General features: G+C 37.5%; 3 protein-coding genes across 5 annotated transcripts; 2 read left to right on the forward strand and 1 right to left on the reverse strand.

Annotated features, from left to right (window-relative positions):
- The first annotated feature begins 2469 nt into the window (after positions 1–2469).
- On the forward strand, positions 2470–3910 carry mtrfr (mitochondrial translation release factor in rescue). Of its 2 annotated transcripts, XM_019275116.2 has the most exons (3): positions 2470–2577; positions 2673–2941; positions 3519–3910. In XM_019275116.2, the coding sequence occupies exons 2-3, from the start codon at positions 2684–2686 to the stop codon at positions 3747–3749; spliced, it is 489 nt and encodes a 162-aa protein (XP_019130661.1). In that variant the 5' UTR covers positions 2470–2577; positions 2673–2683; the 3' UTR covers positions 3750–3910. The 2 variants fall into 2 exon arrangements, with proteins under 2 accessions (XP_019130661.1, XP_010730827.2); XM_010732525.3 differs by having other exon boundaries at positions 2485–2941.
- A 1435-nt stretch (positions 3911–5345) lies between these two features.
- On the forward strand, positions 5346–10039 carry kmt5ab (lysine methyltransferase 5Ab). 2 transcript variants are annotated; one of them, XM_010732524.3, is made up of 8 exons: positions 5346–5497; positions 5739–5833; positions 7808–7940; positions 8162–8372; positions 8471–8555; positions 8671–8730; positions 9240–9430; positions 9520–10039. In XM_010732524.3, the coding sequence occupies exons 1-8, from the start codon at positions 5488–5490 to the stop codon at positions 9728–9730; spliced, it is 996 nt and encodes a 331-aa protein (XP_010730826.2). In that variant the 5' UTR covers positions 5346–5487; the 3' UTR covers positions 9731–10039. The 2 variants fall into 2 exon arrangements, with proteins under 2 accessions (XP_010730826.2, XP_027134114.1); XM_027278313.1 differs by lacking the exons at positions 5346–5497; positions 5739–5833 and having other exon boundaries at positions 7811–7939; positions 8160–8372.
- Positions 10040–10244: 205 nt separating this feature from the next.
- Positions 10245–13358, reverse strand: rilpl2 (Rab interacting lysosomal protein-like 2). The gene is made up of 4 exons (XM_010732523.3): positions 12825–13358; positions 12588–12739; positions 11159–11272; positions 10245–10719 (listed from the first exon to the last, which is right to left on the reverse strand). Exons 1-4 carry the CDS (start codon positions 13116–13118, stop codon positions 10698–10700), a joined length of 582 nt encoding a protein of 193 aa, XP_010730825.1. The 5' UTR covers positions 13119–13358; the 3' UTR covers positions 10245–10697.
- Between the last annotated feature and the right edge of the window lie 1392 nt (positions 13359–14750).

The following is a 14750-nucleotide window of genomic DNA, read 5'->3' on the forward strand; positions in this document are numbered from 1 at the left end:
TTTGCAATGTGAGGAAATTATTTTCACTGTCTGCTTTGATGTCAACTTACAGTTTAAACTTTTTACATACAATAATATTCTTGTGGCTGTAGAGATTTCTGTTACAAAACTCACAATCATATGATATATATATAAAATCGATTTCTTAATAATACACCAGGTAGATCATTACTAGAGAGTATTTTACATTTTAAGAATGACAAAGCCATAGTTGTACTGTAACAAATGAGGGTCACTTTTAATGTGAGAACTAAAGATAAAGTTCAAGTAATTACAAACTCACATCCGTAATATCATAGATGTCATCACAGGTCATCAGAGAGATTGTCTTTATCCTGTGACCTACTTAGTTTCCTGGGTTACTAATTTTGGTCATTGTCAAGGGAGCGAACAGGAGGCATTACATCACAGTCCGTTTTATGCATATCCATATAAAAAATGTGGCAAAACTAGTTTGTTTTCTAGAAACTACACTGAAAGCTCTCCTTCTGCAAGTGTTTGGCATTGCTTGCAGATATGGACACCTGCAAATAACAGAAATGTTAAAGAATAATTAAGGTTGTTGTATTCAATTCAACAGCAGAGTCTTGTGTAGTAGAAAAAAAGTGTCTTCATGTAACGTGTGGTGTGAATGATAAATAAATAAATCCACCAACCTACTACACAGTCAGGTGAAGTGGTAATTATTTATCCGTTATTTAACTCAGTCCTGCTCTTGTTATTGTGGGAAGGAGGGTTCGTATTATTACTCCATCCAAAAATTCTCTTTTAATTATAAAACACGTTTTCCCAAAAGACTTAGCTCCACAGTTTTCACAGATAATGGAGGCTGCAGTCAGTTTGGGTTCACAATGGGGGCAATGCTTTCCAACAGTGATCAGTTTACATCGCAAAAAAACATCACAAGGAATGCCACTAACAACAGCAACATAATACATTTTCCCCTCGTCCTTCTGTAAATGATGTACCATGGCCAGAAAGCAAATCCATTCACTGTAGTCAAATACACCTTTTTCACAGAAGACATTTCGACATGCTATAGTAGGAAAAGCATAGTAAACAATAACAATAATGATACTTCAACTCAATTTTCTAGGTTCAGTTTCAAGGTCCTGTATTGGCTCACAATCACAAGTATTTTAGTGTAATGGCTGAAGAGAAGGGAGCCATCACTAATGCTATTAGAAACACCTGTGCTTCAGACAACCATCATCCATTATCACTGTATTCACCAGCATCACCACACATGCAAATAACCTTGTAGTGTCTGCAGCATGCAACATATTATGGCCTGACACATGGGAATATTTATGCTGATATTTTTGGCATACACAGTAACACCCTCATATCATTTACAGTGAAGTACATATACAGTATCCAGAGAATAGTGATGAGTAGAATACAGTACAGTGCAGTAAAAGTACAGTGTCCAGAGACTTTAACCGTTACACAGGTAATAATACAGGGCTTTACTATGACTGGGACAGATGTGGCATATAATATTTGACACTGAAAATACAAGTTTCTATCACTCGTCATCATGTATTTATCCATGTACATTCATGTAAACAAATACCTTGGGGTATGTGAATATCAAGGTAATGTAAAAAGAAGAGTTTCTTTACACCTGATGATAGTTTGTTGAGAGGAGGGCCTCTGAATGGTCGACAGCAAAGACAGAACATCTGAACCAAAGACATCATGGTATTGATAGTAGACAGCTAACAACAAACTATGCTATATTTTCAATATAGAAAATGGATAAATAATCACAGAAGACATTCAGTGTTATTTGATTTGACTAGCTGTAAATGCTGAATATACTAAATTAATTGTATATGCCTCGTCTCCATTTATTTATCTGTATAAAGTTTATTATTTCCAATGATTAGATCAGATCGCATTATTTTGTAGTCCAACAAATATGACCTTTTAACAGCAGCCATTGTGACATGAAAAAGCAGGTCTAGGTCACACAGAGTCAGGGTGCTGCTGTGGTGTATGCTGGCTTACTGGAACTGGTTCTGCTGCAATAAATGGAAGGCAACCTTAATTAGTATTATTGGCAACACCTGTGTTTACCTTACTGTGTCATGTCAAAACGGCTGTCGTGAAAAGGGTCTATTGGTTTGTAATTTGTATTCAGTAATCTAGCATAACTTGTATTTATTTATTTATTTTTCATATATTCTTATTTCATTTTCTTTCTTTATGTATTCCTTACCCGGTTGTCTGCATATATCAGTATGTTTGAGGACTGTGCTGTAGTTTCTTTTGTGTATTGGTTGTATTGTTGCTTCAAAGGAAACAAGAAATGATAATAATAATCACAAAAATAAAATAAAAATAAAAAAGTAACCTAACATAACACAGTCACGGAGCTAGAGACATTAAAAACATTTATGACTTTAAAAGTCGCCACTACAAAACATTTTTTGCTCGAGTTGTAATTACCGAACAGAAACACGGTGGCAGCAGAGAGTAATTGGTTGACTGGTGACGGAAGCGTAGAAGAAGACAAGCCTGAACGTAAACATGAACCTAGCAGCATGACCGTGAACTAGACAATAACACGATGTAAACATGATTCCGTCAGGCTTTTGATGAGTGAATTAATATTCCTCTGTTAGCTGCCGCCTGTAACTTTGTAGTTTTATTCACCGCGTTTGCAGAAACCGGCTAAATGTCCCGACTTGTCCCGTTTATCTGCTGCATGTATGGCCGGGTCACATGGAGAGGTCTCCCGCTGCTCACACCGCTCCCACCCGGGCTGCCACGCGTTTTGGCAGTCGGTAAAAAAGACCTGGTTGACTTCCCTGTCCTGAACGAGGACGAGCTGGAGGAGCAGTTTGTGAGAGGATCTGGACCGGGAGGACAAGCCACCAACAAAACCAGCAACTGTGTGGTGCTCAAGCACATCCCCACTGGGATTGTTGTGAAGGTTAGTGTTGTTTTTGAATCTGTCTAATAGAAGTATGGTGAATGAATGAGTCCACCTCAAGCCCCATGTAGAAGCTGTTTTTGAACATATTATCAACCCACAGATGCCTCGTTTTCATGCAGATGAAAGATAGAAATAGAATAGAAAGTTTTTATTGTCATTGTACAACAGACATACTGTAAGCACAACGAAATTACAGGGGGCTTCAACGAGGTGCTGGTCCTAATATAGGTAATAGTATAAAAAACACAATATAAATACAAATGCAAAAATAAAATATACAAGCTATACAAAGAAAACAGGGTGTATTCATAGAAAGTGAATAAATTCTTGCTTGTATTTGCATAGCAAATGGTAAAATTAATTACACATTCATTTAAGATGTTTAAATTTAAGGAGTTGTCCATGTTGACTTAAAAGTAAGAGTTTCACAGTTCATTGAAGTCCTTTCACTGTCCAGAGAAATTGGAAATGGTGATTTCCGAAAGCTCCGAAACAGCCTTAATGAACCTTAAGATGGGATTTTTGTTATGTGCTTTACTAACCATGTTGATATCTTCTACCGTTTCCCCTGCAGTGCCATCAGACCAGATCTGTGGATATAAATCGAAAGCGTGCTCGAGACATCATGAGAGAGAAACTCGATGTTGTATATAAAGGAGAACTCAGCGAAGTTGTTCTAAAGAAGAAAGAGGCTGAGCTGAGGAAACACGAGAAGAGAAAGAAGGCAAATGATAATCTGGAGAGAAAAAGACAGTTTAAAGAGGCGCTGGCTGCAGACTCTAAACCTGGAAGTGACACTGTTTAAACTGTGTGTGTGTGTGGTATAAACAAATGAAGATGTGAATACAGGAATGGTCCTGTATTTAATGCCTGGAACGAGTCATATAGCATCTTGTGTAAAATGTGTAAAATCACATAATACAAGACAGAAGAGGTTTTGAAAAAAATAAAATATAGTCTGAAATATTGATGTGTAGTGTGTCTTTCAATTCTTGAAGTGGTGTTCTCCAAAAAAAATTCATAAAGGTATATGCTTTAGATAAAAGCTGCAGTATGAAACATTTACCTATAAGTGTGATTTGACTTGGAATACACATTTCTTTCATTTCAGCTTGAAGTTGTTAGTGTTCAGAAAAACAAGTCAATTAATTACTGCTGCAGTACTGATGTTGCGGCTGATGAGTACTGTAACATTAGCTGCAGTTTACACTAGATGTTTGCAAAAGTGCTTAAACTCTTAATGAAGGCTTGGCCTCCCTTGCTGCCCTCCAATCTATTATCCTGTCAGGTGTTTTTAATTGACGTAATAAAAAGACTTTCCTAGTATGGAATAAAATAATTAAAATAAAATGCACTTGTGTCAGCTATACTTTTATAGGACCAAATCCAGAGTGTACTCCCCCTGTTGGCTTTAATCGGAAAATTATGGTTAAAAATTATGAACATTGCTGTAAATTGCTTCTTTGTTTTTGTTGTTGTATTATTTTTATTGAGTCATTATCTGTGCTTAGGTTATGGTAAACTTCTAAATGAATCATACATTAAAAGTGTCTTTCTGTTCTGTTTTATATACAAAAACACCTTTTATATACATATGCAGATAAAACAAGATTCAAGAGATGTATTTCCAAGTAAAAAACACATGGCTTATACGGCAATGCAATTCTTACTTTGCCGTCTCCCTTTACACACAACAATAATAAGAAAACAAAATACACAACACAATAATAGAAAAATAAGAGTAAAATAAAATAAATAAATCTTAAATATAGTTTAAAGTGCAGAGCAGTTAAAAGTGAACACCTGAGCTAAAAGCTGAAAAATAAGGTGCAGTAACAGTTAAAATAACATTGCTTTAGAGTGTGATTGAATTAGTCTGTCAATTAATTACCACTGCAGTACTGATGTTTTTAACCAGATAATTTCATAACATAACACAACATAACAAAATACACTAGATGTTTGCACAGGCTCTTGAACCTAAACCTCTTGACTACCGGTAGTTGTTCTTAAATGAGGCCTATGGAATAAAATAAACAATCAACAGACGATATAAGATAGACCATATAGACCATTTAATTAAAAAAAAAAATGATATATTGCTTTTTAGTCATCATAAATCATTATCTGTGCTTAGGTTAGGACATTTAAAACTTAATCATTCTTTTAAAGTTTCTTTCTCCAATGTATTTTATATACAAAAAAATACTGATTACTCTACCGAACAATATAATTTAATGAAAGGATAATAATGATTGTGATAGCCGTTATCTAATTCAGATAATCCCATCAGTTTTTTAAAAGATAGACCGGTATGTAGCAGACCTGACTGTGTGGCCAATGAGAGAGCTCCTTTCATACTCGTGCCCCGCCTATTTGGATGAAACAGCCAATGAGAGGCGCGGGCAGGTTTTTAAATCCACCACGCTGTTACAATGGGCTGGTGTTTGTCGTTGCGGTGGCAGTGAACTAACCACAGTGGACACAGAGGGCAAAGTTAACAGACTCCCCCGTCCTCTTTGGATTTTATTGTGGATATTGACATGGCAAAAGGTAAACATGCTCGTGTTTTTTGTCGCTTTAGTAACTGCTGCATGTTACACAAGCTGCAGCAGCAGGTTAATGTGTAACTCAGCTAACGGGCTAATGCTACCGAGCGTAAATAAAGGGTCTAAATAAACTGAGTGTGTACAAATAAAACTCACCAGTAATAGTCGTATTCTGTATACTGTTTATGAGAGGAGTAAACAGCAGCGCTTACGTTTGTTTATTATTTATTTCCATGTTTGTAAAGGGAAGAAAAATGTGCTGAGAAGAACCGAGGACACTGTTGAACATAAAGTCACCTCACGCAAAGAGACAAAGGAAAACAAACCAGCAACAGATAAGGTATGTTTGTTTTGTTGTTGTTTGCTTTTATGTTCGCCAAACTAAAGTAGGAAACCACACAGTGTGTGTATGTGTGTGTTAACACACCCTTCAGGAGGCAACAATACTGTCACAGAGAGTCCCTCCTCAGCCTGGCGTCGTAGCAACCAAACTACAGGAGGTTTGTATTGTCTGTAATGGACGTCTTTATCCAGACCGAGGTGTGTACTGCCCATTTAAACTTCACCATCTGTGGTTAGTGTTTAAGTGCAGGAAGGTACTCTGGCTATTGCTTCAGGGCAGGGTGTCAAAAGGGGATGACCACAAAAAAAAAAAGCTTTGCAAAGTGTGAAAATTGCATGAGAGACAGATGGATACTTTATTTTATACTGAGGGGAATTCAAGCATACAGTAGCAGCATGAGACACCGTAAACACACAGTAAGCATGCATTAAAATTAACCTATACTACGGTAAACATATGTTAAAGTTAACCTATCTGATTCAATTGCACTGTCCTATTTTAACCTGTTTTTAATGTTGTACTTGTAATTTGATATAATTTTAATTTTTTTTTTTGTTTGTTTCTGTTATTTGCTGTTTACTCTCATTTATTGTAAGGTGTCTTTGGGTGACAGAAAGATGCCTATAAAATAAAATGTATTATTATTATTAAGATGAAGCTGTGCTAAGAGGAAATGAAACACGTGCAGAGAGATAAAACTTGTGCCAAGATCTTTACAACTAAAACAAAACAACTATAACTAAATAACTAAAAATAGAATCAAATTCTTCTAGAAATGTGAAATAGAACTACAAATAGGTAGTGCAAATTGAGTCCAGTAGTCAAGTGTCCAGTAGTCAGTGCAACTTTGAACAAGTTTTTTTTCCTATAATGAGTATTAGTAAAACATAACATAACATGCAACCATGTGACGATGTGCAAATTACTGATGATATGCCTTTTAAAAAAACAAAAAAAACCATTTGATGTCAGTAACGTGTTTTCAAGAAGTTGGTAGAAGTGACAACAAAGAAGCTCTTATTTTGGAAATGGGGGTTTTATTTAAAGATGCTGAACATTGAGCAGATTATTGTTGATCAGCAGCTTCAGCACAAAAGAATCAGTCGGACTGATATTTTATAAATACAGGTGGAACTACTGAGGCAGTGTCAAAATATTTGATTTGTAAATGGTCTGTAAGGCCGGTGATAACTTAACCTTCTTCCTCAATAGCTTCCACGTTGTATTGGTGTGCCAGCATTACTGCACAGGAAAAACTTTTTCAAGGTCACAAGAAGTTGTTTGTATCATAAACAATAAAATACTATATTATTAAGTGTGACTTCAACATCACAACTAAAACTGGCTTGGTCCACTTCAAATTGGACTGCATGTGGCCCATGAAATTACAATGAGACAGTCCTCCATCTAGTTCAGGATGTACAGTAAAGCTACACGACTAACGTTGTACATGACTGATTTTCAGTGCGGTATAAGCTTTTGAAATGAGGATGTACGCCCACATAGAAACCACTTTTTAAAAAATCTGGCACAGGTTGGGTGCTGAACATCCTGTTTTATTAATGTATTAACTAACAATTACAATACATATTCAGACGGTCTCAGATGGTGCTGTTACCATGGAGATGTTTACCGCTCCCGGTTGGAGTTGGCAGACAGAGCGGTGAAGTCTTCATCGGCTATCAGTCTGTTTACTGTGTTTTCTGTTGGATCCAAACATAACACAAAGAGCATCAGTGAACATGAACATGTGTGAATATAAATTTGGAGCATCTTGGATTCACATGCATGTTGTGACTGAGTGGGTGGGAGCAGGAAAAAAGACCTTAAATACAGTCTGTACAGCTACATGGTTCTAAACACAGCCTCAAATATGATGTCTTATTTATTGACTATTTGCATATTAATTACGCCTCTATATAGTATAGCTTTTTTTCCCCCATTTCTCACCAGTGTAAATACTTTTTGCAGGATTGTGCAGCCAAAGTGCCGTCAGTTTTCCAGAGCAAACCTAGATCCCCTCTGAGCGACAGTTCGAGCATGCTGATCCAAGAAGGAAATGAATCTGATGCAGCTAATCCTGGCATGTCAAAGCCAAAAAAAGGTGAGTACCTAATTAACTTTTAAAACGGTTTGACTCGACTAATCTGATACCCCCTGTGTTCTATATGGTTGAGATATCCACGTGTACTACACAAAAAAACTATGAATGGTAGCTGTGTTCCCTGACCCACTATCTTATGACACAACTTAACTCTCTTAATTTAAGGCCAAATGTTTAGAGCAGCTTTCAGTTTCATTCTTGTTTCTTCCTTTTTATTTTAGACATACCTAATGAAATCAAACCTGAGAGTTGTGAGTCCAAAGAGCAGAAGCCTGAAATGACTTGTCCCAGTCACGGGATGAAAAAACAAGCCACTGACCAAGTTGAGCAAAAAGAGTCCACAACGCTCACAAATGTCAGGTCTGCAGCAGACAGCAAAGTTTCAGCGTCCAAAAGTCGGAGTAGAACTGGTCGCAGAGCTGGAGCAAAGAAGTGAGTGCAGAAAGCAAACATGTCGGTGTCGTCAAAAAGAAACAACCGGTGAGTTGCACAATTGTAATCTCTAATTTCTTTAATGTCTCTCCTTTCAGAACAGAGAAAGCTCCTCAAAACAGAAAGGTCACAGACTATTATCCAATCAGACGGAGCAACAGAAAAACTAAGGCAGAGTTAAAGGTCTGTATGAAAAATGCTTCCTGTGTACCTATTTTTTTTTTTTGTCTGTGAGAGTGTCTATAATGATTATGCAACACTACTATAACACACTTTAAATCGTGTCGATTGTCAACAGAGTGAAGAACACAGACACATTGATGACGTGATAAAGAACGACATTGAAGAAGGAATGCAGGTAACATGCGGTGGCTGTGGCTCAGGTGGTAGAGCAGGCTTCTCGAGTCAAGTCCTTGGGCAAGATACTGAACCTGAAAATTGCTCCTGTTGGAGCTTGTGTGCACGGATGAGCTTAATGTCACTGTGAGCACGCTGGATGGGAAGCACTGTGCCTTCCTGATGAGCAGCTGGTAACTTGGCAAGGCAGGCTCTGCCATCAGTATATGAATGTGTCTGTGTATGAATAGGTGAATGTTACAAGTGTTGTACACTACTACTAATTCCTACACACTGGTCCTTTAAGGTAGACCAGAAAAGTGCTATATAAATCCAACAGTTGTCAATATCATGTAGACAGAACTATCAGTGGTCTAAGCATGACCTCTCTGTAATTTAACTAGTCATTGACAAAAATCACTAACCACGTGTAATAAATTAAATCTATTAAAGTAGAACAGTTGTATAGTAACCGCTGCACCATTGTTATTTCAGCTAAACCTAGCACTTTGTTTATTTGAATGCTGACAGGTCAAACACATAGAAGGAAAAGGAAGAGGGGTGTTCGCTGTCAAGGGCTTCAAAAAGGGAGAGTTTGTCGTCGAGTACCACGGAGACCTACTCGAACTGGCTGAGGCTAAAATAAGAGAGGCCCAGTACGCTCAGGATCCCCAGACAGGCTGTTACATGTACTACTTCCAGTATCAGACTAAGACATACTGGTAAGTCCAAATGTCTCCACTTTGACATGTTGTTGTAGATACCTGTGTTGAGTTTCAGTTCAGATAGTTCATTTGTTTAAATATTACAGTGTGGATGCCACAAAGGAAACAAGCCGCCTTGGACGACTGATCAACCACAGTAAAACCGGTAACTGCCAGACCAGGCTTCATCCCATCGATGGCACCCCTCATCTGATCTTGGTGGCATCCAGAGACATCGAAGCTGACGAGGAGCTGCTGTATGACTACGGTGATCGGAGTAAAGCTTCAGTGTTGGCTCACCCTTGGCTTAAATACTGAATCCACGACCACAGTGATATTTCAGATGAATTTGTGCTCTCTGCTGTCCTTTTCATCCTCATGTAAAAGATGCTATAGATGAGCCGTCCTCAACAATGTTTTATAAGTATAAAAGATGTTTTTTTGTTTTAAATGGAGGATAAAGCTTCGCCTCATGAAGAGTGTATTTCTTGCAACAGTTTTTATCATGCTTTTATTTTTTTTATCTAACTGTAGCAGATTGATGCAAGTTTGAAGAGTGGACAAGAAGCGTTTCCTTTTGTAATGAATATATTGACAATTGAATTTCACTATTGTAAATTATTGCCTGTGCTGTACATTGAAAAATAAAACACTGATGGATTTTTTTTTCCAGCTGTAGCTGTAGCTCTGTGCTGTTCATCCAATTTAAAAATATCAATAAAGAAGATTTTGCTACAGACTTTAAATAGTGATTATAACTCACAATTAATTGTGAAATAACACTCATTTTAAATATTAAACCCCAGAAGGAAAAACACAAATGCAACTTGCAAACATTCAAAATGTATTAACATTTTATTCTTTAAAAATCTGGGGGGTGCAACCCTTTTTCCTTCATTTGATAGCAAACAGTGGAGTGATAGAAAATGTGTTTAAGATTACCGGACCAACACAAAGCCCCATGAAGACTTAATCTGATTTATAAAAACAAAAAATTCAAGCCTATAAATAACTTGAGTGAGTGCATTCAACATAAATTCCAACAGTAGTTACATAATACTTTCCAGTTTCATTTGATATCTTCACCAAACTTTCCACATCATATATATTTCTATTATAGCAACTCTATTCTACTATAAACCATCTTCAGGGTTAAAATTACCAGTACAAAATAACAGTGCTTGTTAGATTGACAAATACACATTGTACAAAATAGTCAGTATAAAAGTGGTTAACTGATGGTGTCTTCTGCGTGGTCACTTTTTTCTCTTCTCAAAGCTTTTTCCTATTTTCGCCTGAATGAAAACCTGCAAACAGAAAAAGTCCAGAGTTAGTTTAAGGAGGTTCGTTTCTGGGCTGAAAACCTGGAAAACAACTGGTAAAACTCCACCACTGTGAGAAAGCAACACTGAGTCATGGCAGACGTAATTACTGACAGCAACAGTTTGGCAGACATGCTGCCGATTTCCAACCTCTCTGCCTGTCTGTCTGTCTGTCTGTCTGTCTGTCTTTCTCTCATTCAGTGCTTGCACAAACATCCTCGGCATCAGCCTGAATTCATTTGGTCACAAGTATATCATTAGGAGACAGGAAACAGACTGTGAGAACAATCTCCCAGCTAGCTTACTTCAACGTCATGTGGTCGCTGCTGAAAGTTTTCCTTGAAATCTTGCCATCCGAGGTGTACAGCTAAAAATAGTGTCTAGGTAGAAATAAACATTTGAATATTCGCAGCCTTTTACTCACAGTTTTCCTATGGTTGTCTTCTCCTCTTTTGCTTCAGTTATCGGGGCTGGACTGTTCTCCGGTGTCTCCAGATCCACTTCCACCATGGGTGGTTCAGCCTGTGGCAGAATCCCACTGCAGAAGAAAGTAGAGCATTATGGTCAATGAATAATATTTTATGAAAGCGTGTCGTCCATCAGAAATCAGTTTGAAGCCAGTCATGAGAATGAATTGATCTCTTCCCCTCCGTCAAAGCTAGAATCACTAGAAATGAAAATATGACAGGAGCAAAGTCATTTCTACTCTACTCTACAATCTCTGCTGATGTTGTTGTAGTTTATTCCAGTATTCAGCGGTTGATTACAAAATGTTAATCATGTCTGTATTTAAACAAACACCCTGTGTGATCTTGTATTAGTAATGGTGGACACTGGATGTTAGATGTGTACTAATATTAATATTGTCAGTGTGTTCAGCGATTCTGGGCCTGAAATCTAATTTCTCGTTTACATTTTTGCACCTTGGAAATATTCCTAAAGGCCTCAGTGGGAGCAGCTCATGCCTTTTTAAGATCTTTATGGCTGCATAAAAAACAGTTACGAAATGCTCCAGAGGAACCCTGTACCCTATACTTTCTATTTAGACTTTATTTTAGCCTTTTTCAAGCTTTATTGGATAGAGACAACTGCAGAGTGACAGGAATGTGGGGAGAGAGAGAGAGATGGGGAATGACATGCAGCAAAAGGCTGCAGGTCGGATTTGAACCCTGGGCCGCTGTGGTAAGGACTGAGCCTTTGTACATGGGGCGGATGCTCTACCAGCTGAGCTACCCAATACCATCTGTCTTATTTTTTAATCTCACTCATTGGGATGTAATACTCCAGACTTCATCTGCTCTGTGTGTCCACACAAAAAGGAAATAAAATGCCTACGTCTTCCAGACAATCTTTCTCATTCTTATTGATTTATTATAAAATCTCAAAACCATTCAAACCAACCACAGTTTCCGCTGAGTAAAAAAAGCATTAGCTTACACCTAAACAATCGAATGTGGTACTACACAACAACCCTGCGACAAAAACTGTTGGCCTGCAGACATTGTGTTTGAGAGGAGTTGGTTTAGGTATATATGGTCATTTCTGAAAGTTAAGGATTATCTTAATCATCTATTAATCGTTAGATCATTTCATCAATGTCAGAAAATGTTGATCACCCAAGGAGATGTCCTCCAAATGTCTTATTTTATCCACAACCCAAAGACATAGAGAGAATATTCACAGATTTTTTTTCTTATGAAACGATTAATCGAATATCAAAATAGTTGATAACTAATCGACTAATTGTTGCAGCTGTAAACTGGATTTAAACTCTTGTGAGGTGTTTCTAATTCTCTGGGCATATTTTAATGTAATGCACTTTTACAAAGAGGTCACATGATGTTGAGGCTCACCTCTTGTACAGCTGCAGCTCCTCCTGGGCCACCATGAGCTGAGCCTTGAGCTGGTTCCTCTCCTGCAGGACCTCCTTCAGCTCCTGCATGGTGAAGCGTGGTCTGTTGGGGTCTGTCAGGTCCACCACCAGCTGGTTGGGCCCTGCATTTTGCTTTCATAGAGGGAAATCATCTTTTTTTAAAAATCCATGCATGTGTGAGCATATATTGAGCTGTGTGTGCCGGGTAAACACTCACCGTGCCCTGCACCGAGGAGCCCTCCTTGATGATCCTGTCCAGTTCACTCTTCAGGTTGTCCCGCTCCATTTTCAGCTCCTCCAGAGATAAGTTGTATTTGTTGACCAGAGTCTCAAACATCTCCAGAACACGGACTATCCTGAACTGTAAGTCTGACACTTCTTCCCCTGTGCTGCTTATTTTTAACAAATCTCGCCCGATTACATAGGAAATATCATACACATCTTCCACCGTCAGCTCAAACGCCTCCTTGTCGAAAGCCAGAGCCGGCGACGACTCTTCACCAAACTCCATGACGCGGAAACACCTAAAAACTATAAAGTCAACTTTCCCCCCTCCAGCTACGACTTGAAACTCTTTCTTTTCCTCTTCTTTTTGTCTTCTTGGTTACCTAACACCAGTAAAAGTGTTGAACCAAACTTCCAGAGGAGCAGCGGCACTTCCCCCATCACTCATCCGCCAATGGCGTGCCTCCGTGGGCAGCAGAGGAGGGCAAAGTATCCTAGCGACAGGTGAGTACAAAGAGCATGCACGAGTCAAGAGAAGTCCCCGAGCGCTGTCCGTCAGGTCAACACGACGGCACTGTTTCAATGTGAGTGATAGCTCTCAGTCTTTGACATGTGAGGATCAGGTGAGAAAGCACGTGATTTAATGTTTCTGATCTATTATTTCATTTTTTTTTTAATACAACTTTGTTTACTGAATTTGTGCAGTTATGATACATTTAGTTCAAAGTTAGAAATGATTGCAAAACAAGAGGGTTAAAGAAGGAAAATAAACAAGTTACTTGTGTGAAAAAAAGAAAATGATAAATAAAATAAAAGCAAAACATAAACAGAGTTGGTCATCTATGAGAAATAATGAATATATACATCTGTACACAATGAGTACACAACAATAAAGACACAAAGCATCCTTTCCAGAAATTAAATATAATATACATAACTATGTTTCAGTAATATTCAAACACCTTATAAAAAGAATTGTTCTGTTTTTATTACCTTAGAATTTGCCTTTTATATCTACATTAGATTAGATTAGATCATATTCAGTGGGTCGCCTTACACGGCGTCCACCATCCGCATGTGATGCAGAGGAAGAAGAAGAAGTGTTTGCTGGTTCTGGTTAACTGTGTTGTGTTTTGTTTGAAGTTTGAGAAGTTCAAATCAAATCAGGAAAGGTCGTGATCCAAGAATTTTTCAGGTCCGGGATAATGGCAAAAGACGCATCTGCAAGAAATGGCCCCAAGGTTTAAAGTAGCAGATGAATCCTCTCAGTGTACACCTGATTTCATCCATATTGACAAAGTAGAAAATATATTTTATCTACAAGTTGTGAGTGTTGGCTGGCTTTGATTTCTATATGAATGTAAGGACTGATATAATTTTCCTGCATATTAATGCCATTAATGTTTATCATATAATGTGTCATGTATTGACTGTTAGGTGTGGACCCCAGGAATATTACAGTAGCTGATTGTCATGGCATCAGTTAATGGGAATCATTTACAGAAACAAATAAATAAATGTATTACTGAAATGACCAAAGAATTTGATTAATGTCTACTTGAAATAAATAAGTCTACGTAATAATACCGGAGAAATTCACTTGTCACAATCACTCAAGTACACATGGTAGATAAGAAAATACTTAGAAATATAAGATATACTGGAAATAATACATAAAATAAACAAGAGTTATATACGCCATATTCACATTTTAAATATAATATATTGTACAGTGTAGATAAACAAATATAATTACAGTGTAGTGCAAATTAAATAAAATGAAGTATTAAGTAAAACCATTTATGCATATATAGAGTGAAATTATAACAATGATGTATAATGTAATGTAACCTATCAAAACTAGAATGTAAAAAGTCTATATATCTGTCTTTGCATATTAGTATCTGATAGTAACACA

This window comes from Larimichthys crocea, chromosome III (genome assembly GCF_000972845.2).
Source record: "Larimichthys crocea isolate SSNF chromosome III, L_crocea_2.0, whole genome shotgun sequence".
Lineage (NCBI taxonomy): Eukaryota > Metazoa > Chordata > Actinopteri > Sciaenidae > Larimichthys > Larimichthys crocea.